Source organism: Magnolia sinica, chromosome 10 (genome assembly GCF_029962835.1).
Source record: "Magnolia sinica isolate HGM2019 chromosome 10, MsV1, whole genome shotgun sequence".
In the NCBI taxonomy this organism is placed as follows: domain Eukaryota; kingdom Viridiplantae; phylum Streptophyta; class Magnoliopsida; order Magnoliales; family Magnoliaceae; genus Magnolia; species Magnolia sinica.
In genome coordinates this window covers 44,422,326-44,446,375 of record NC_080582.1, presented here as the reverse complement: position 1 = coordinate 44,446,375, position 24,050 = coordinate 44,422,326, and the positions used below count along the sequence as shown (strand labels likewise).

The 24,050-nt window shown below is 38.6% G+C and overlaps 1 protein-coding gene across 5 annotated transcripts in view; it reads right to left on the bottom strand.

Annotated features, from left to right (window-relative positions):
• LOC131258340 (alpha-mannosidase I MNS5) overlaps positions 1–20,563 on the bottom strand; it is a 173,891-nt gene extending 153,328 nt beyond the window's left edge. For 4 of the 5 annotated variants that reach the window (XR_009178064.1, XM_058259594.1, XM_058259593.1 and 1 more), the window contains exons 1-4: positions 20,277–20,563; positions 5,259–5,301; positions 4,753–4,818; positions 4,577–4,638 (exon numbers count right to left, since the gene is read on the bottom strand). Coding sequence is in view for 4 of the 5 variants with exons in the window: in XM_058259594.1 (XP_058115577.1) it covers positions 4,577–4,638; positions 4,753–4,818; positions 5,259–5,301; positions 20,277–20,548 (443 nt within the window). In the remaining variant the exon portion in view is untranslated. The remainder of the gene's footprint in view (positions 1–4,576; positions 4,639–4,752; positions 4,819–5,258; positions 5,302–20,276) is intronic. The other variant, XM_058259597.1, reaches the window with a different exon arrangement.
• Between the last annotated feature and the right edge of the window lie 3,487 nt (positions 20,564–24,050).

Sequence of the window (24,050 nt, the reverse complement as noted above, 5' to 3'; positions counted from 1 at the left end):
CGATACTAATAACACTAACAGTATCAGAAATTTTAGGTATCGGCGATGTATCGCTAAATATCGCCAATGTATCACCAAGATTTTGGACTGTGTAAATTCCAGGTGTCGCTTGTATCGCCAATGTATCATCAATATTTTCAACTATGTAAATTCTAAGTGTCCATTGTATCACCCGTGTATCGGCAATATTTCAATGATATTGCCAATGTATCGATATCGCTAAAAATATGTTTATCAAAAAGAATTTCCATTTCAATTTTTTTATGGGTGCATGGTTGTATGCAATGTTCAAATTGTTGGTCATAATATCGAATATATCGCGATATTATCGTTATTGCAACATACGCAATATCGAGACCACAATCTTTCGTTTCCTTTCCAAATGTTAATGATTTCTTGGCAAAATATCATGTGTTGTCAATATTCTAAAATATCTATGGATGTTTGGATGGAATGTTGAATGATTGGATGGATGGTAGGATTGATAAATGGGATGGATGGCATGTTGGACTGATTTCTTACAACAAAACATGCTTTTAGGCCCTTATTAAATGGGAAATTATTATGTATGCAATTTTTTATTGCACTTTTTTTTATTCCTAAATATGCGAATATGTGTATTTTAGCATCTCCCAAATTTTCACTGAAAAATTCCACAATTTTCCCCATGTCTTACCCAATGTTTCCCTGCATTTTCGGTTATCAACGATATTATCAGCAATATCGATATTGTTTACATATCCACAGCCAGCAGAACTTGTAGCCATACCGATACTTCGAACACTGGGCATCAGGGGTTATTTTAATGTCGACTCGTGGTCCCAAGGTTTGAGCCTCTCGCATGAGATGGTGATACATGGAGTTGAAGAGACTAACACGTCTCTAACTATTATTTTATCTCCGTCAAGTGCGGAAAAATCACCTTCTCCAGCTCGTGTGCTTTTCAAAAACATGTGGAGGTCTTTAATGTTTATAAAAACCCCTATCCCCATGTTGCGATCATTGAGTGTGAAGATCTCCCCACTACCTTGCAGTTGTTCTTGAAGAATCGAAGCGTCACACCGCCCCCCTTCCACAACGCCTCAACGAACACGAAAAAGCATGCACTGTCAATAAGCAACTTGGTTCGTCCTCACCTATTAGGGAATTGATAGTTGTTAACCAGCAGTTGATGGCAGTCTTTGGAGGGAGATCAGTTGCACAGCAGTAAACGATCGAACTGAGACTTTACTTGACGAAGCCGTCTTCATTACCCCGCTATGCGCAAAAAAGTCACGAGCTGGAACTGAGTTGATTTGCCAGAAACATATAGGCACGGGTATAAAGTGTGTGAAATCCCAGCAAGGGGAGAGTGGTATCTCTAAAGAACAATTTTGTTGGTCAAAGGTCGTCTTGGCAAGGGTTGGGGGTATGATCGGAATGTCTTTCGAGGCCCGCAATGAATATGTAATCGCTTTCCATCAATTTGTCCAAGCAAAAGGTGCATTTAGGCAGGAGAAAGTACAAGTGTCAAAGGCTAGAAGGCCACCAAAGGGGTGGAGGGAGCTTCTGAGTCTTGAGTGCTCCATCAATTATGACTCTACCAAATCAGCAAGTGGAGGCAAGAGGGTGGGAACGGGTAAGGTTCATTACCAATGATTATTCTTTCATGGAACATTAGGGGTTCAGGGTGTAAGCTCAAAAGAGCTCAGGTTAAGAAGATTTGTAGAAAATCAAAGGCAGATATTATCACCCTTTAGGAGACCAAACTTAAAGTCTGTTGACAAAGGCATGCTTGATTCCTTATGGGGGATTAAGAAGGAATGGGTGACTGATGATGCAATTGGATCAGCAAGGGGCATTCTTGTGGCCTAGAACTCCGAGGTTTGGAGGAAAATTGATTGTCTGGCTAGTGTTTTTTCTATGTTCGTGGAGCTACAAAAGGTCTCTTCAAGTTTTAAGTGGATTTTCTTAGCCGTGTATGGTTTGTGCTCTCATTAGCTTGAGAGATCAATTTTGGGGTGGAGCTTAACAATGTTAGACAAAGGTCCCTAGTGTGTCGGTGGCGATATTAATATCGTTCAGTCTTCATGAGAGATCTTCTGGAGGGCGAATCACTCCCAGCATGATAGGGTTTTCAAAATAGGTTGCTTGACATGAACTAGTGGGTCTACTGAGAGAGGGGGGGACTGTTTGGATTGGTTGGAGAAATTCATATTGGTCAACCAAAGTGGCCTTCCTATAACCATTTCTAATCATCGGCCCATAGTTTTGGAGACCCCTATCGAGGATTGGTGACCAAAGACTTTTCGGTTCGAGTCGGCCTGGCTTGAAATAGAGGGATTTAAATAGTTGATTGCCGATTGGTGGGTTTCTCTGGCTAAGGATGGGTTCGCTAGTTTCAGATTTGCTCGTAAATTAAAACTCTTGAATGAAAAGATCAAGAATTGGAAGAAGGAGATGCTTGGGACCCGAGAGGCTGAGTTCAACAATTTGGCCATGCAAATTCACGATTTCGAATAATTGGAAGAAGTCGGATGTCTTTCGAAAGAAGATAGAGAGGAGATCTATTTTACTTGGGCATTATATTAATAGTTCTAAAGAGGAAGAAATCAAGTAGCATTAAAGATCTAGAGCAGCTTGGTTTAAGAAAGGGGGAAAAATACTCATTTCTTCCATGGTATAGTGAGCGCTCCGACACGTAGCAATAGGATTGGCAACCTTGACGTTGATGGTGAGAGTTGTAGAAGATTGTGGAAATAAAAAAGATTTGTGATTTCATTATTAATTTTTTCGAGGAATTGTTGTCGAGGCACATGTGGAATAGGCCAAAACTGGATAATCTTCACTTTAATAGATTATCGAGTGATGATTCTTCTCATAAAAATTTCCTTTGCCAATATGCCAATTTACTTCATGTTTTTGTTCAAATGTCTAAAGGCGGTTTTAACGAAACTTGAAAAGATGAGAAGGGGCTTTCTCTGGAAGGGAGCCTCCAATTACAGGAAATTTCACTTGCTTAGATGGGAGGAAGTTTGCAAGCCAATTGATGAAGAAGGGGCCAGGTAAAAAAAGTTGGGAGTTCATAAATCTTGCTCGCCTTGGAAAATGGTTGTGGATATTTGGTTCATAATTTGGGAGACTGCGGAGGGAGATTATAACATCCAAGTACGACTATCAAGAGGGAGGGTGGTATGTGAAGAGATCTTCCTTATACAGCACCTTGGGTATTTGGAAGCTCATTGTGTCGATTGAACACGTATTTCGTAGAGGGGTGGCTTTTGCCCTCGGAGATGGTCGTCACATTCATTTTTGGATTAATATTTGGTGCGGAGACTAGAAACTCTAGGATCTATTTCCCATATTGGCTCTTCACGCTCCAAACCAGTTCATTTCGGTTGCCGATTGTTACCTCTTTAACAGCGGGGCAGTTGTGTGGAGTCCTCCTTGTCGTAGGAACATGGTGGAAGATGAGATATTGAACTTTGCTGCACTTTTAGAATGTCTGAAGAACGTGATTCCTGATCCTCGGCTCCTTGACTCGATGATATGGTCCGCTCGTAGCTCGGGTTGATTTTTGGTTTGCTCGTAGTATGGTTTGATCATCGATATTCCTTGTTACTCCAGCCCTTCTCACCCTTTCCTTCAGTGGTTTTACGGTGCCCATCCAAGAGTAGCAGCATTTATTTGGTTAGTTGGGAGAAAGAGAGTTCTCATAGTGGATAATCTTCAAAGGAGATCCTTGATCCTTCCAAATATTTGCCCTTAATGCATGAAGAACACGTAGTCGATCGATCACCTATTCATTCATTTTCCGTTCGCCCACAAACCGTGGGAGTCTGTTTTGGTGCTTCTTCATACCATTGGCTGATGCTGGAGACGGTTGTCGACTTGTTGTGGGCTTGGCACGGGGGAGGCGTTGGGAAGATTGGAAAGGCCATGTGGAGGCTCTTTATTATGGCTTCCTTATGGTACATATGGAGGGAATGTATAATTGATGCTTTTGTACTGAAAGCTTCATGGTGGAAGAGGTCATGCACAAAATCAAGGGTCTTGTTTTGGACTGGGCCCCTTTACGTTCATGCATTGAAAGTTGTTGATCTTTTATCTTTGTTTCGAATTCGTTTTTACTTTGTATTATTTTCCTGTCATCCAGTGGGTTCTTCAATAAATTTCATTATCTTTCAAAAAACTACAGGTTGACAAAGAAACTGATATTTTGAACCAGGGGGAGGCACTAGCAATATGTCCCGTCGAAGACATGTTTTTCTGATATGCATGTTCAACCTTCAACTGGAGCACCTAAGTTCACGTTTGAACATATGCAGGCAGTAGGTATAACTACATAAGCAGTGTCCAGAATTGCACAAAATGACATTGGTACAAAGAAATGAGAATCTTTAGCGGTTACTAATGAAGCATATTATTAAAGCAACATTGAAGCTTGTCACTAGAACTCATTTAAAACCAAACATGTTTTTGTCGAAACATTTAAGAAAAATGAATGTAGTTGAACTGAGATTGATCTAAGAAACAAAGTGCATAGAAATTCATCCAGAACTTAACATTCTGAGATTTCCCTTGAGGGATGGTGTACCTTGACAATGACTCAATAAGTGTCAAGGCTGATCCATTATAGTTCTGGGGTAAGTGTTCAAGCTGAAAATGAGAAAACAGGCAGATGATCAAAACATCAAAATCTTTTTGTTTCTTTTTCTTAACTATATCATTTCACTTCATCAGCAGGTGCTAGATAAGTTGTCAAAAGAACACCTTCAGATTTCCGAGCTCACTAAGAGAGTCAGTGTAAGTCTTTGTAAGGGGCTTTAACTCATCATGCTGCACGGCAGTAGAATCAACAATTAACCCAACACACAAGAACAAGAAATTCGAGAAGTGGTGCTATTTACAGAACTCATTGCATTCATTTTAGCAAATATATACCACGGGGACATGTGCTACATGTTTACAAGATTCAGATGGCTAATCCAGTGGTCCCACAATATAAGAGCCGGGAGCCATAAATCGGGCAGATCGGACAATCCTCAGCACTACACTGAGACAGGGATCAAAAAGAGGGTGGGGATCATTTTTTTTCCTAGTATCGAGTGTTAGGATCTTCCAACCAGCTTGATTTTTGGGCCATTTCCCATATATGGTGAGCTTGTGGATATATCATGTGCATATGTATCCTGATGTGAACTAATATCAAAAGGAGCGTGCCAATCAGCATTTCTCATTGAAAAACACAGCAAGATAGTTATGGAGCTGCTACTGACCGGAAATGCATGAGTGATGTAGTTGTCATATGCATGGTAAAACCTGAAAAGGAATAGAAAGGACAGAATTATAAAGAAAGAGATCCACTGCTCTTAATTAAACAAAGAGATGGTACAAAAGACCACTACTGATACTACTGACATGCACTTTCCCGAGACCGTAGGATACTACACCTTACTGCCCTTGAATCATATCACGATCTCCTTCTAACCTAGGAACTCATATCCAAATCCAAAAATAAAAACAAGAGAGAGAGAGAGAGAGAGAGAGAGAGAGACTAGGAGTCTACTGAATGACTAAAAGCAATGCAATTTGGAAATGGAGTTGACTTTGGTACCATTTACAAACAGTAGCATCCCATGAGCACCAACATGGAGTACATGTACATCAGGCCAGGCCACCATGATCTTGGGTCCCTCAGTGGTCGGAGAATAATTAATTAAGACACAGAATGGAGACTCCTCTTTTTATTTTTTTCCTTTTTTCTGTAAGCAATTTGGGGTTGGTCAGATCACAATCTACATTAAAAAGAAAGCTAAAAATGAACATATCTGGCTCTGCTGTTATCTTCCTCCATAAAACAACAAGCATGGCTTCAAAATGGCAAGAAAAAGAACAAAGAAAAAAAAAAACCCGAGTGCCTCCTTCACTTGGCAAGCCAAACAATAGGCAATTTCCCTCCCTCCAAGAATGATTTTGATATCAGAGAAGCCCTCAAAGTAGAAGGCCTACAGAACAAGTGAGAAAAAGATCGGACAAACCAAGGCCACTCAACTCTTCAAATAAGAAAATGAATGACAGATTTGGCATAGTGAATCACCTCAAGTTCTAACAAGGGAACAGAGCTAGAAGTCTTGGAAAAGGAGAGTGCTCCCAAATGATCAACAAAAACACCTCATTTGATGTCAATGCTCGCAAGAATCATGAAATGATTGAGTCGGCCATCAATCTGGTTGTAGGAGGTTATGAAGGAGAAGCTTCAAGAGCATGTGTTCCAGACTTCCAGCAGACTATTCACAAACTTATTTAGAAAAATGATAAATGCATAGATGAACTTTTGCAATTCACAATGGATGGGATTGAAAAAGGCTGGCTTCAAAGAAACATCTCCCTACTCGAGTCTTTAGTAGAGGGAAAGTATGCATTCTTAGAGGGTACGTATGCATGTGACTCCTGACTACAATATAACCCAAAAAAAAATTGTTTTGAAAGAGATGGTAGACAAACTTAGGGGCCGTTTGGCATCTCTACTAATAAGAGCTTATTTGCTTATTCTAAAAAAAAATAAGCTCTTATTTTGGAAATATACTGCTTGGTAAACCTCCGATTTTATAGCTTATTTTTCCAGGAACTAGCATAAAATCTCTTAAAAATTAACTTGAAAAACAGAAGGCATCCATGAACATATAAGATCACATCAACGAATCAGATAACAGGTTTCTCATCAATGCCCATAGTTTGGTGAACTTTTTTATCATTATAGAATTTGAAGATTCCATACGGAGAGACGCATGCCATACCTAGAAATAGAATTGCAACATGATACATGACATTGTTTAATAAGCTCTGCACATAGATGAATAAGTTGATGAAAGCAGTTGAATAGGTTTTGTATATTGGACACAGCCCACATTAAAAGGGTCCAACATGATACATGTTTTGTTCATGTAATGCAAGCTATATAATTAGCAAGAGGTTAGGGTTTTGCATCCAAGCGTTTTGCATCCAAGCAAAGCCTCTCCTCTCACCACCGTTTCTCATCTCTCTCAGCTATCTCCCTTCTCTTCCTTCTTTCTTCTTCTTCATTGCTGCTGCTGAGAGATCTTACACTCGGGCAGTGTTCAAAGTATCGGTGTCACTATAAGTTTCGCTGGCTGGGGATACGGAAACAATACCGATATCGTTGATAATATCGTCAAGAACCAGAAATGAGGGGAAATATGAGGAAAATGATGGATTTTTTCAGTGAAACTTCAGGAGATATTAAAATACGCGTATTTGCATATTTAGGAATAATAATAAAAAATTGCAAAAAAAAATGCATGCATAACAAGTTTTCATTTAATGGCGGCTTAAAAGCATGTGTTGTCATAAGAAATCAGTCCAACCATCCCATCTATCCAACCTTTCATCCAAATATCAATCGATATTTCACAATATCAAGAACACGATATTTCACAGAGAAATCATCGATAACTGGAAAGGAAACGAAATATTGTGGTCTCAACATTTCCCATGCTGCGATAATGATAATATTGCGATATGATTGATATTATCATCGACAATTTGAGCAATGCATATAACCATGCGCCCATAAAAATTTTAAAAATGAAATGGAAAGTTTTTTAATAAATATATTTTTGGCGATATCGATACATTGGTGATACTTAGTGATAAATTGTTGGTACTTGGAATTTTTGAGACTACCACTCTTATCGATATCACTACCAGTGTTATTGGTGTCATCAAGCTGGAGATAGGGATAATATCGGCGATATTTCAATAATATGGATAGGGATAATATCGGTGATATTTCAATAATATGGGTAGCATTACATGCTACCCATATAAAGGGCCCACCGTTGATCAGCATGGTGGACTGCTGATCGGGTTATGGTGCCATTCTTCATGGTATCAGAGCGAAACAAGGACCAGATATGATCATTTAATGGTGAAGAAGAAAATCTGCTCTCCATTGATTTGATTGTGTAAGTTGTTACGACCAATTGGGTTGTCGAAACAGATATGATTGAGATCTCTTCCAAGATCGCTGCTACATCCAGATCTGGTTGGGATCTCTTCCAAGATCACTGCTGCTGCTGCTTCATGGTGTGGCCAGTTGCTTCTGCTACTGATTGCTATTTCTGCTGATCGGCTGTTGGAGATGCTACTACTGTTGCATCTGTGCAACATTCGCCTCGAACAGACACTGTGATCAGCATCATCCTCTATGCCAATCTTCTTCTAATTGTTTCTGATCAATTTGCCACTGCTGTTTGTGTCAATCTGCTTCTGAAACTGTCATAGCGATCGCTGTCCACACACCCTATGTTGGTGCGTTGTCCCTGGTCATTGTGATCGTGATTGTGTTGAGATTGATAGCCGCTGCTGTTGATCAGTAGGTTGCTGCTGCTGTTTGGATCATCTGATCAAGTAATCGGTGATCAGTAGGTTGTTGTGGGCCTTTCATTTAAGGCCATTGTGGTGATCGTTGATCACTACGTGACTGTCCGGGTTGTTGCTGTTACTGTTGTTCATTGCTGAGGTAGCCCAGCGTTAATCATCTGGCCCAGCGTGACCAGTGTTACTGCCATTAATCCACCACTGTTCACCCTTTCCGGACTATGGCTCATTGCTGACACTGATCATCCAGGCTGTGGCACATTTCATCTCTAGTTGAGATTCACTCTTACTATTGGCTCGGTGGCTATTATTATTGCTGTGATCAGAAAATTGAGAGACGGTATTGATCAGCACATTGTGATCGGCACTTTGGTTATTGTTCATAAGCCCCACTTGAAAGACTGATGGTATTGCTGCTACCCTCTCCTTTTTGTTGGCTATTATTACACTGCAGATTGTATTGCTCCAGTATACGTTGTTTGCTGCATGGTTTGATGAACTTACAGATCTTATTGCTGCACTGCGGATCCATTGATTACCATTGTTTACTAAGGCCATAAATTCTCCAATCTGTGACTGGAAATTACGGATTTCCAGTCTAGTGGACAAAGCCAGCAGCCTTGCTTCTGTGTCTACTGTAAAAGAACCATCAGAAAATGCTGGAATTTACTTCACAAAGCTAGGGCCCAACCTTATACATGACAGTCCAGCAGGCACTACAGACTTAGTGGTGATTTCTCATACTGATCTAGAAAAGCTTCTAAGAAGAACTACAACTACTGAGTCTCTACCTTCCTCTACCACCTTTTTCACAAATTCAGGTAATGCTCTAACCGCATCCTATGGTTCATCACCTTGAGTGATTAATTCAAGGGTCACCGATCACATGACAGGTAATATATCTCTCTTTACATCAGTTGATGAATCTATTCAGTATCCTCCAGTTTCTCTTACCAATGGCTCCCTATCCACTGTCATTGGGAAAAGAGTAATCACTCCAAGCAAAAACATGTCCTTACCATCTGCTGTCCCCAAATTCCCTCTTAGTTTACTCACTGTGAGTCCATTGACTAAACATTTGAACTATTCCATAACCATTTATCCCTCACCTTGCGTGTTTCAGGACCTCAACACAAAGGCAATGATTAGTGGGGGGTGCGAGTTGGGTGGCCTCTAGTAGTACCTAATTTGTCACATGTTACTACCTTAGACTGTGAAGCATGTCAATTAGCGAAACATTATCACTCTAATTATATGCCTAGACTTATCAGTCGTCGTTCTACACACCATTCTCTCTCGTTCACTCTGATATGTAAGGTCCTATTAAGGTCCCAAGTTTGCATAACTTCGGAACTTCGTTACTTTTTATTGGTGATTTTTCCTGTATGACATGGGTTTTTATGATGGATGATGGAGCAAAGGTGTTTAACATGTTTAAAAAATTTCATACTGAGGTTAAAACTCAATTTCAAATAGAAATTTAATGTCTATGAACTGATAATGCTTTAAAGTACTTATCTAAACCATCCCATGAGTGTTTGGCCTCAGCTGGCATTACCCATCAAACCTCGTGCACCTACACGCCCCAACATAATGGTGTAGCAGAAAGAAAAAATCACCACCTTCTTGAGGTAGCACAATCTCTCTTGACCTACATGCATGTTCCAAAATGCTTTTGGAGTTACATAGTCCTTACTGCCTGTTATTTAATTATTAGGCAGCCCTCAAATGTTCTTCATGGCCAAACTCCATTCTCTGTCCAATTAACATTGACCCACTATTTTCCTTGCCTATTCATGTGTTTGGCTGCACTGCATTTGTCTAGAAAAATTATCCATGATTCGACAAACCAGACGCACAAGCAACTGAATGTGTTTTTCTTGGCTATTCTCGGACACAAAAGGGGTAAAAGTCAGTGTTTTAAATAGTGTGTAGCGTATAGCATGGCGTTTGGCCCTCTATAGCATATAGCATAAGCTACACAATCCTTAATCTTTTTAATTAAAATAATAGAACATATGATAAAATTTACAAAATGCATAATTTCTATGAGTTCTTGACAACGAATTTGGATCATCAACCACTTATTTCCATACAAAATCTCTCTCTCTCTCTCTCTCTCTCTCTCTCTCTCTCTCTCTCTCTCTCTCTCTCTTCACCTTTAGACATCCATAAGTATGACTTCTTTTTTATTTATTGAAACATCAAAAATTCATGGTATAGACCACAATTTGGATGGTCCAGATTAGTTTAATGTAGTGTCATGTGTCATAGGTAAAAGTCATCACCATTTTAAAATAGGTGTTAAACTAGCATAGAAAAAACACTTTAAAAATGAGATTTCAGGTAGCTTACGCTATCCAAGCTACATGTAGCGTACACTACATGCACTGTAGCATACGCTACATACCCTGTAGCTTATGCTACTAGGGAATTACGCTACTTGCATACGCTACATAGCGTTTTCACTATGCTACACTACGTAGCATACGCTACACGCTATGTTGCAGCGCTAATGAAAACCTACAAGTGCTATGATCCGACTACTAGTCGCCCAGCCGCCTCTAAACCAGTGTAGCTGTTACTTTCTTCGAAAATACACCTTATTATTCTGAACTTTCTCGTGAGAAATTAATGTCCAATGATCTCCTTCGCAATGTTGTCAAACCGCATATGCGGTTTTGTGCAGTCACATATGCCTGTGCACATATGTGATCGCACAATCGCATATGCGGTCGCATATTTTTTTATTTTTTAAAATTAAAAAAACAAAAAATAAGGGGAAATTTTGAAAAAAAAAACGTAGGAAAATATAAGAACTTAGGAGAAACATCCCTAAGTTAATAAATAACTAATATACTAATTTTACATATATAAAATTAGTTTTTGACTTGTTAAAAAATGAATGAAGTACGTCAAATTCAACATTCAACGATATAGTTAAGTAACAAAACAATCAAATAACCTATTTATTGTGCAAATACAATTTTGAAGTTACATCTTAACGTTTATTATTTATACACTATACCACTAACACTACTTACAAGTTATAAGTCACAACTTAGTTACCCTAACACTAAGTCACATTCAACAATATAGTTACACAACTTACAGTTACAAAGTACACTACTTACTATAGTTCATTTTTTTGCAAAATAAATAAATAAAATAATGTGCCAACGATTGGCAAATGTGTGATCACATATGTTGTATGCAAACACATACTTCGCATATGCGCTCGCATATCCTCGCACATTTAGCATATGCGATATGCATATGGGAATTCGCATATGCGAATATGTGGTCGCATTTAACAACATTGCTCCTTCCAACTCCAAAACCATTGGGAGCCCACTCTCTCCAACTACTAATCCTGTTCCAATGCCTCAATGTGACGAGGAAGAGACACTCCACTCACATACCACCGACATCCTCTTTTATTGAGGCTTGTTGATCAGATATCAATTTACCAATTGCTCTCCAAAAAGGTATTGATTGTACCTTTCATCCTCCCTCCAACTTTGTTTCTTACTATCGTTTGACTCCTACTTCCAAAGCCTTTATTTTAGCCCTTTCATGTGAGGTTATTCCCACCACATACCATGATGCACTAGCACATCCTAGGTGGTGGAAACCCATGGAGGAAGAGATGTTCACGATGCATCGAACTAGAACATGGACATTGGTATCTCTCCCTCCTGGAAAGTAAATAGTTGGTTGTAGGAGGGTATACACAATTAAATGCCTAATGCCCCCCTCCATTGAATGCTTCTCAAAGCACGGATGGTTACTAAAGGCTACAACAAAACTACCGGACTAGATTATGAGGAGACCTCTTCTCCAATAGCCAAACTAAATTTTGTCCGAGTTTACTTTCTATGGCAGCAAACAAATCACGGCCTCTCTATCGATTAAACTTAAAAATGCATTTCTTAATAGTGACTTGACTGAGGAAGTGTACATGGAGCAACCTTTTGGGTTTGTTGCTCAAGGGGGTAAAGGAAAAGTGTGTAAACTCAAGAAGACGATCTACGGACTCAAGCAATCTCCCAGAGCATGGTTTGAGAAGTTTAGTCACATATTGATAGCTTTTGGATTTCGCAGGTGTCATTTGGATCACTCTGTGTTTGTGAAGCAAACATCCAGAGGCATGGTGGTTTTAGTTGTCGATGTAGACGATCTAATTAGCATGAATGATGATAAGGTTGGCATATCAAAAATAAAGCACCATGCCAAAGAAAAATTTTAGACTAAATACCTTAGTCTTCTAAGGCGTTTTCTAGGAATCAAGGTGACCAAATCCACAATTGGAAAAACGTTGTCTCAGAGAAGTAGGTGTTGGACCTGTTGGAAGAAACGAGATTGTTGGGGTGCAAGCCTTGTGATATCCCAATGGATCCAATCAAAAAAATAACTGATGATTAAAGAGAACTATTTGAAGACCCAAAGAGGTATAGGACAGGAGACAAGTTGGCAGACTTAACTATCTAACTATCACTCACCCTGGCATCTCATATGTTGTTGGAGTGGTAAGCCCCTTTATGCATCAACCAAAAGTTCAACACTGGGATGTTGTCATATGTACGTATCCTTTGGTATTTGATGAATGCTCCAGGTCATGGCCTTCTCTACAAATCCCATGGACATCTCAAAGTTGAGTCCTATGCAAACGCCAATTGAATAGGCTTTGTGTTAGATAGAATGTCCACATTTGGATGTTGTACCTTAGTCAGAGAAAATCTAGTAAATTGGAGAAGCAAGAAGCGGACTGTGGTTGCCAGATCAAGTGCAGAAGCCGAGTATCATGCTATGGGATATGTTGTTTGTGACCTGCTATGGGTAAGATCTCTCCTCTAGGAACTCTGACTCTTTAATGGAGAACCTATGACTCTCTACTGTAACAATCAAGCAACGTCAAGCATAGCCAACAATCCTATCTTTCATGAATGTACAAAGCACATAGAGGCAAATTGTCATTTTCATTAGAGAGAAGATTGTATCTAAGAAAGTTGTCACAAAACATGTTCTGACTAACGAGCAACTGGCAGATATCTTCCACAATGCTTTGGAGCACTTACAGGGTTTAAATATTTGTAAAAAGTTGGGCATGATAGATGTATATGCTCCAACTTGAGGGAGAGTGTTGAATAAGTTTTGCGCAAAGATGAATAAGTTGTTGAAAGCAGTTGAATAGGTTTTGTATACTAAGCCCAACCCACGTTAAAAGGGATCAATCATGATACACTTTTTGCACACGTATTGCAAGCTATATAATAAGCAAGAGATTAGGTTTTGCGTCCAAGCAAAGCCTCTCCCCTTGCCACCGTTTCTCATCTCTTTCGCTCACCTATCTTCCTTCTTCTCCTCTCTTTCTTCTTCTTCATTACTGCTGCTAAGAGATCTTACACTCAACCTATGCATGCATCACACGTTACCCATGTAAAGAGCCCACCGTTGATCAACACAGTGATTGTTGATCAAGTTATGGATTGGTGCCATTCTTCAATCAAATGGAACACAAATCACAATACATTCCAAAAAGATGGGAGGATTGCCACCTTAAAGCAGTTAAGAGACAGTAAGAAGTCGAGGCTTGAAGAAGACAAGTAATGAAAGTAACAAAAAAGCAACCATCTGTTGAAGAAGACAAGATGATTTGCTTCACGCTGTAGTGGGAAAAGCAATGAGCAACGAGGACAAAGAAAATATCATCAGATAATCAATCTATCTTCAAGATCCTACTCCTAATGAGTTCCCAAATGAACCAATGTGAGAAGTTCAACACGACATAAATCTTAGTCGCCATGCTACCTTACCACATCAATCCACTAGTATTCCTACACCCATCGTTCGAAATCTCCCTAATATTATCAAAATATCCCTAATATTATCCGTATCTACAGCCCGAAGATACAGATAACACTAGTAGCGATAAAGCGATACCGATAACACCAGTAGTATAAAAAATTCCAGCTATTGCTAAGTATCGCCAATATTTTTTATTGTGTAAATTCCAGGCGTCGCTTGTATTCCAATGTATCAATATCACTAATATTTCACCAATATTTTCGATTTTGTAAATTCCAGGTGTCGCTTGTATCGCTAGCGTATTAGCGAAATTTCGATAATATCATCGATGTATCAATATCACCAAAAATATGTTTATTAAAAAACAAAAAACCCATTTCAATTATTTTTTATGGTCTCATGGACTTTTATGTAGTGTTCAATTTGTTGATATTAATATCGATAATATCGCGATATTATCGTTATCGTAACCAGTGTTTAAATTATCAGCAATATTATTGAATTATCGCCAATAATATCTGTGCCACTGCACTGGCAACACCGAGACACCAATTTTTTGTCTCTATACAAAATATTGTCGATATTTTGGCGATATTTTCGATTTTATTGAAGAAAAAAATAGTTGACGTCGAAATTTTCTTCCTACCATTACAAAGATTCAAAATAAATATTAAAAAAATTACAGAAAAATTCTCTTACCTATTTTTTCTCAAGATTTGCGGAAGTGGCTTTTAGCTGGATTTGGTGGGCCAATCGTTGTCGAGAACGTCGAATTTTCGGCGATAAGAAAAACCTTTAAAAAAAAAAAAAAAACCTTTTCTTTTCTTCAAAGATAATAGATTTGAAAGGGAACCCGATTTCAGCGAGAATTACGGGGATTTTGGTTCAGATTTGAAAAATTGGATAAATTTCTAGAGAGATTTTCGGATTTTTCACAAAAAAAAAAAAAAAAAAACTATCAAAATCACATTATCGTTGCACGTTTTCTAGAGAAGACGAGAGACTTTCGTAAAAATGAAAGCTCTCTCTCGCTTTAAGGAGTGGATTCAGTGCGAGTGCAACTTTACTAAAGACAGTGTGGCCCCCACTGTGGGCCCACCTTGATGTATTTAGTGTAAATCCATGCCGTCCATAGGTTTTTCCATGTCATTATAAGGCATATCCAAAAAAAGGAGCAGATCGAAATCTTAGGTGGACTACATTCTAACAAAGAGTGGTGGTTGAAGCTCCACCATTAAAAACTTCCTATGGCCCACTGTAATGTTTCCGTAATGCTTATTTGTCATCCAAGTTGTTGATAAGATCACATAAACCTGGATGAAGGGAAAAGTACAAATATCAAGTTGATCCAAAACTTTTGTGACCCATGAGAAGGTTTTAATGGTCAATTACAACTGTTTCTTATGTGATGGTCAAGCTAAGATTTGAATCTGCTTTAGTTTTGGGGTCAAGCCCTAAAATGAATTGTAAAAATGGGTGGACGACATGGATATACAATAAATACATCAAGGTGGGCCCCACCATAAGTGTGGCACTGTCTTGGCTCAAGCCTACCCACACCTAATCTCCTCTGGTGCCTCCTTACGACCGCAAAACCTACTTAGCAGGTGGGACTCTATAGGGCCCACCTCAATGTATGCATTGCATATCCACGCTATCCATCTGTTTTTATAGCTTATTTTAGGGAATGGTCTAAAAAATGAAGCAAATACAAATCTCAAGTGGACCACACCAGAAGAAACAGTGGCCGTTGAACGGCCACCATTCAAAACTTCTTAGGGTCCACCATAATGTTTATTGACCATCCAACCTGTTGATAAGTTCATACAGTCTTGGATGAAAGGGGGGGAAAAAATCAATTATCAGCTTGATCCAATATTTTGTGGCCCACAAAAGGTTTTTGATAGTCAATGACCACTGTTTCAAGTGGAGTGGTCCATGTCCACCTGAAATTTTAGATCTGCTTAATTTTTGGGACAATCCTCTAAAATAAGGTGGCAAAACAGGTGTGGATATACAATGCAAACATCGAGGTGGGCCCTATAATCAAGGTCCCACACACATTGGTTCCCTATCTCAACTCTCAACCTCCCAAATCATTGGTTCCATGTATCAGCCAAGCCTCGCTCCTTGTTACCAGTGTCCGACCTTATGTGCAACCAGTCGGTGGGCCCCACTATAATGTTTGTGAGAAATCCACTCCATTCATCCATTTTTCATAGCATGTTAGGGCATGAGCCCAAAAATCAGGCAGATCCAAAGCTCAAGTGGGCTGCATGACATGAATCTGTGTGGATTAAGCATCCACCATTGAAACATTCTTGGGGCTACAAAAGTTTTTGGTCCTTTTGCTGGGGCTAGTATTATTGTGTTTTCAATTCGTCTCAATAGGAATGACCCTACAAACGGTCTGGATGGGATATAAACATCACAATGGACCCTAGGGAGGTTTCAACGGTAGGCATTTTCTTACCCACTTTTTCCTACAATTTCGAGGAGTTACATGTAGCCGGAGTATAATAAAACTCTTATTTTAAATCTCTCTGTTTGCAAATAAGGGTAAATAGGTCCACTTGAGCTTTGGATTTGTCTAATTTTTATGCTCAAGCCCTAACATGAACTAGATAAACAAATGGACGGAGTGGATTTCTCACAATCTTCATGGTGGATCCCACGTACAGGATGTGAGGGCAAGAAGACCTATTTACCCTTATTTGCAAACAGAGAGATTTAAAATAGGAATTTTATTATACTCCGGCTACATGTAACTCTTCATGGGCGGGCCCTCAAAATTGTACATGTGACATATATTTATTAAGAAATAGTTGAATGGAATGAGCAACCCTCTCTAGCTACGTCACTACCCCAATGACAGATTGTTAAAACCATCCCATTTCATAGATGCTTTTTTATGAAACTAGGACCGTTGGATTTATTCATCTTAACTATCCAATAAATGTCCACCAATCTCATACTCAGATAATAACTATTGTATACTAGTTGCATGTGTATAAACTCATTTTGGTTACTAGAGTGATTTCTTACAGCAGCACGTGCTTTTTGGGCTCCATTAAATGAAAACTTATTGTGTAATGGATTCTTTTTGTAATTTTTTTATTCCTAAATATGTAAATGTGTATTTAGGCATGTCCTGAAGTTTCATTGAAAAATTCCACCGTTTTCCCCATGTTTTGCCCGTTTTCCCCGCATTTCCGATTATCGGCGATATTATCAGCAATAACTATATTATATCTTTATCTACGACTAGCGAAACTTGTGGCGATACCAACAATAAACTCATTTTGGTTACTAGAGTGATTTCTTACAGCAGCACGTGCTTTTTGGGCTCCATTAAATGAAAACTTATTGTGTAATGGATTCTTTTTGTAATTTTTTTATTCCTAAATATGTAAATATGTGTATTTAGGTATGTCCTGAAGTTTCATTGAAAAATTCCTCTGTTTTCCCCATGTTTCACCTGTTTTCCCCGCATTTCCGATTATCGGCGATATTATCAGCAATAACTATATTATATATTTATCTACAACTAGCGAAACTTGTGGCGATACCAACAACTCGAACATTGATCATAACATGGGTGATATCAAGACCACAATTCGTTTCCTTTCTAGTTGTCGACGATTTCTCATCAAAATATAGTGTGTTGTTGATATTCTAGAATATCGATGGATGGTTGGGTGGATGGTTGGGTGGGATAGTTGGATGGGATGGTTGGATGTATAGATGGGATGGATGGGATGGTTGAATTAATTTCTTACAATAGCACATGCTTTAGGCCCCTATCAAATGGAAACTAATTATGCATGCATTCTTTTTTCAATTTTTTTTAATTCCTAAATATACAAATATGTGTATTTTAGCATCTTCTGAAGTTTCACTGAAAAATTCCATTGTTTTTCCATGTTTCCTCGATGCTTTCCTGTATTTCCGATTATCGACGATATTATTGGCGATATCAATATTGTTTCCATCAATGTTTTAAATATCGTTATCGCGTAAAGTATCGCACACTTGGGACACGGATAAATATCGGTTATCGCATGGGATATATCGGTTGTATCATGTAATGTATTGCTGTTGTTGGGAAACATGGGAACATTGGGAAATTGGTCGAATTTTTCACTGGAACTTCAGGGATTGTTGAAAAAGACATCAATACACACTTAGAAATCAAAACATTACAAAAAAAGTACAATTAATAGGGGTTTCCTTTATATGGGGTCCTAATATATTTGCTTTCCAACTGAACTGATGCAAGTATATTCAAAGTCTATTCATATAATTTATAAACGTAAGAAGACATGCATGGAAACACAAGTAATACATTCAAAAGCAAAAGAAGAATCACTAGATTATGTTAAATATATGTTTAATTTTGTGTTTGGATACAAAGATTGCAACTGACTTGTGAGAAATTGAGAAATTTTGATTTTTCTCAATTTTCCGCAACTTGACCCATCTCCCACAAATCTCGAAATTGAAGTTCCAAATCCATGATTTTTGATGGAAAACATGAAGAATCATAGATTTGTAACCATTTAACACTAGTTTAACATGATTTACAACAAAAACATGGATCGAAAATTGAAATGCTCACTGGATCAAATAGGTGGGATATATCGGCACTACTTGTGCATTTCGTATCACGCAGGTGGGATACAAGATATATCGTGGGATATATCGGCTGATATCGTTGATATTTAAAACACTGGTTTCCATATCCCTGGCCAATGAAACTTGTAGCGATACTGATACTTCAAACATTGCCTACAGCCTAATCCGTTGAAGAGGAAAGGATTTATTAACTACCACAAAAGCCTTTAAGGACAACAACTTTGAGTAGGATGTTTCGTGTGAAAATGGAAACCAAAAAGAAAAATCCCTAGTTCATCACCTGATTATACCACAGAAAATATGATGACCATTTTCTAAAGTCTAATTAAAAAGTTCATCACTTCCACCAATGAGGGATTTCATGGAAAAGGTAGAGAGGCATGTTTTGTTCCATTATGGAATCACAAGAAAAATATGTCCGAGCATAAGGTGGGACTTCAACAAATTCTAAACAAACCCCGAAGCAAAATGAAAAAAGACGGAAGCATGCTAACAAAAGAGTTTATAGGAACTCGAGGGCACATTCTCATTAGTTCAGGGATATAAATAAATGTAGAATAGACCTGAGGATCCACATCCCCAGGTCAAATAAAGAATACAAAATAATGGAGATACCATTTTATGATTTTACAAATGTGCAATAAAAATGCTCTAGTTCAAGCATTAAACAGCATAATACAATATTGGTACCAATACCATTTTAAGGGCCCATTTGGTCGCACCATCCAAAGGGGTGTTTGAAGACTAAATACCGTTATCATCCATGTAGCAGTTGATGATGTGCATTTGAATGGACTTTGCAAACCCCCCTCTCATCTCACGCTCGAAAAAATGGGTGCTAAAACACTGACTTGTCAAAAACCAATCAGACAGTATCTTGGTGAGTCCACCGAAAAAGCAATCTGGAAATTCCCTTTTGAAGAAGTGCACCCAAAAGGGCCCTAACGCATGTTGAGTCACCTTCCCAAAGGATTCCAAGATCATACAAGATTGGACATGAGCAAATAACCGGTGGAATATGATGTTTAACAAAAGGGGAAAAAATCATGTCAGCAATGTCATCACATTGGATCCACAAATAAACCAATTGGATCAGATTACAAAAGGTTTCAGTGTTGGATTAGCTTGGAATTATACGAGTTCCAAGATTGTTCTTCAGTATTTCCTTCGCTGAAATGAAATCTAAGTTAGTTTCTAAGTTAGCTTGGCTAAAATTCCACCTTGCATCTGTCCATAAGCAGAATCAATAAAATCTCTGAATAAGCCAGAAGAGAAATTACCAATTGAAAACCGCAAAACATCAAAATCCTCTTTGGCCGAAAAAAGGGGGGAAAAAAAAAAAACCACAGAAGAAAAGAGAGCTCAGAGAAGAGAGAGGCAGAGAGAGGGGATGAAATTCATGAAGAAGCTGCTAACAAATTCCGCTCTTTCTTTATTATTTTTGTACTCACATCTTCCGGACTTTCTCGCCCATGATCTTCTTTCTAGCAGCTTCTCTGGAAGTGATGTGCGAGGCGTTAGAGACGGTGGTGGAATAGATGGCGAGAAGAAAGAAAGCCCACATCCCAAGTCCAGCTGGCATCATTTTCCCTGAGAGTTCGATAGGGAGAGGAATTGAGAGATGAGCAGACGAAGGATGAGAGGGCGGAGACGAAGAGGAGAGCTTGGATTTTGAATGATGGATAAAAGCGAGTCGTTTTAACGTGTCCAGTGCAGGGCTCATGTATGCACAACATCCAAACCGTTTGGAAGGTTAGGCCCCACCTCGAATATCACCCAATCGAGAAACCAGCCGTGCGAGCCATTAAAAATAAAAATAAAAACGAAAAACGAAAAACCGAAAAACAATCGACAGCAGCCGGCTCGAATCATATTTGTGACCCATATAATGAGTGAATTGGCGTTATTGTGGGTGCAGATCACACGCAGGCAGAGGCAGGCAGAGAGGTCCAGAGAGCTCCTTCGTGGCCGGCCCTTCCGGACACGGTTTGGCTAGCGACGTGTCAAATCTCTGGGCCCACCACGATGTACATGTTTTATCCATGCTGTTCATCCATTCTGAGTGAGCCTCAAAATAAAGCAGATACAAAACATGGGTGGACCCTGAATATCCAGGCTTAAAAACTTTCTAATTCCCACTACTGTAATATATATTTAATGAGTCGAAGTCTCTTGCTTGGCATAAACAAGATTTTTTATTTGTCGCAATATGAGTGAGCTACATTATCACAAATTGTATTTAATGAAGTAGTGCTACAATGTAGTGATAACTTGGACCAATTATAATGTAGGAAAACAAAAAGTTCTTGCGTGTGGCAATCAGATCATCCAAATTCTCATTTGACCTCCACTCTTTTGATTAGGTCACACAGGCCCTGGCAAAGTGAAAAAATAATAATAATATCAACATGATCCAAAACTTCTAATCCTTAAAAAGTTTTCAATGGTAGACATTTAATATGCTTCTGGTAGCGTGGTCTAACAAAGAGTTAAAACTTCTAATCCTTAGAAAGTTTTCAATGGTAGACATTTAATATGCTTCTGGTAGTGTGGTCTAACAAAGAGTTAAAACTTCTAATCCTTAAAAAGTTTTCAATGGTAGACATTTAATATGCTTCTGGTAGTGTGGTCTAACAAAGAGTTGGATTTGCCTCATTTAATATGCTTCTGGTAGTGTGGTCTAACAAAGAGTTGGATTTGCCTCATTTCTGGGCTCATGCCCTAAAATGAGCCAGAAAATTGATGGGCGGCATGCATAAAACGCATACAACATGGTGGAGCACACATAGCTGAGGTCACCAGCCAAACTGCATTGGGCACTTCCAGGTCATGGAGTACTGCGGCCTTTACTTGAGCTGTCGTCCTTTTTTTTAATGCTGAAGTCAAAAGATAAGCCTACGGGGCAGAATTACTATTTTCATGTTGTCCTGTTGTTGGGGGTGGGCTCGTAAAACCCTTCTTGCCCGGTCTCTACCTAAGACTCATTTTTATATGCAGACCACACATGAAGAGGAATCCAGGGGGCAGCTGGCCACTAGTGTAATGAATTCACTCCTATGTTGAAGGGTCAGTCACGATTTAAAAGTAAGGTTGGCCAATTCACAGCCAAGTCAACTCAGGCGTCACCCCAGTTTGCTCATTTTTTAAGCCCACCAAATCAAAATAGGTGTAGATTTGGTGGAAGTTAAAAGTAAACCACACTTGGTACGGTCTGACTGAGTTTTCGAGTAACTCAGGTGACTTGTTCAACTGATAAAAGAGTCGAGTGAGTCATAGTACTGTGGGTGGTGCAACACGTTCAGCCCAAGTAATAAAATCTGAAATGGAATTACTCAAATTAATCAGTCCAAATTATAGGTACCAATTCAGGCATACCATGAACCAGAACTCGTGCTTATTTGATTATGGGGCTATCAAATTACTGGACTAAAAAAAATAAATTATATGTTCTTTTCTTAAAAGATAGCTCATTGAGATGGATATTGATGAACAATGCCCCCTATAAACCTATAGGAGATTTCTCCTCGTACAACTCAAAAAAGAATGATTCTAATTTATATATATAGTGGCAAATGGATCCATAAAATCATCAATTAGATTATGATTTGAATTTATTGTTTTTCCTAAATCCTTCTAAAAAGAAAAAAGAATTTTCATTCATACTCATAACTCAAGTTGGATAATTATCAAAGAGCTGAAAAAGAAATCCATAGGCATTTCTTGAGCCGTCTCTAACTTCTTTTGTTTATCTCATCTAAAATCTATTTTCCTTTCTCATTCTAATCTAGTTACAGAGATAATTGAAAATGACATTTTCTTATTCCAATATCCTTTATCTTTATTGTGAATCATTGAGATTAGATATTACTTTTGTGATCCTTAATTGTTTCAAAATGGCAACAACATACCTTTTGTTCTTTCTATAGAAGGATCATACAAATGGTTAATTACTTTGTGATCCGCTTTTGATTGAAATAGTTTTACCAGTTCCAATAAAGTTTACTTTTTTACTTAAACATGTGACCATTAATCGGAGAATAGGGTTGCTCAAACAAATTGATCTTCAAAGGGTATGTTAGAGACAAGGTTTTGCACAAATTAAAAGGTTTGATTAGAGTTAATATATGTTGCAACTACATTTAATAAGTACTTGTCTATTGATGATTGTATACTTTGTTTTATCCACACATCGCAATAGAATATGATGGAAGGCCATTTGTAAAGGATACCATCGATGATTGTATACTCTATAGTTAAACGTTAAATGGTTTAAAAATTCAAAGGTGTTTGATCTTCGGAATAAGATCGGGATATTGCTTGATGTCTATGTACCACGAGTGATTTTTACGAGGCACTTTGACTTCCTCGATCTCTAGGTAGAATGTCAAGTCTTCTTAACCGACTGTGCAGCGCCTCTTGGAATCTCTATCATGGAAGTGATAGTGGCAAGAGCATGGACAAATTGGTTCTTCGAGGGAGACACATACATAAAGTTGATCTCATTGAATTCCTCAATCATATTTTCTAAGTAGATTTGATACGAGACAAACTTCTCATCATTAGTCTTCCAGTCATTGATTGCTTGATTGACAATGAGTTACGAGTTAACAAAAACCCACATCTTCTTCATGCCCAAGATGATGGCTTCCTTTAAAAGCAGTCATACATGCTTCATATTTTGGAATGTTGCTTGTGCATCTGAATGCTAGTCGACATAAGACTGGAAGGGGAATACAAGATTGCCCCTTGTCGATGCAAAATTTGTGTTTTGTGAGTTGAGTGTATTTGCTTGCTAAGGAATTGTGCCAAGGACATTTGGATAGCATGCTCGTTATGTCAAGCGCAATATTAACTAACAAGGGGTAACACTCTGACCTCTCTGTTGGCTATAGGGAGTTAGACGTCTCGTATAGCCCCAGTTGGTGTCATGGGTTAACAATGAGAGGCAATGGCGTCATATAGTCAATTAGCCAACAAGGCATGGAAGAAGGATAACTCAATGCAAGGACTTTTGGATGGCTTGGTTGCATGAGGGGATTACCATTGTTCCCCATAGTTTATTGGATGTTCCAATGTCTATTGTTTATGAATGCAAGTGTCTACCCGTCACATTCCCAAAGAAAGTCAAACTGGGTGGCTTTCATTGATGTTTGGGTGTATATATCCTATATTGTGGTTTGACATGGACCCTTAATTACATCTTTGGGGAAACCCTTGATTAGAAT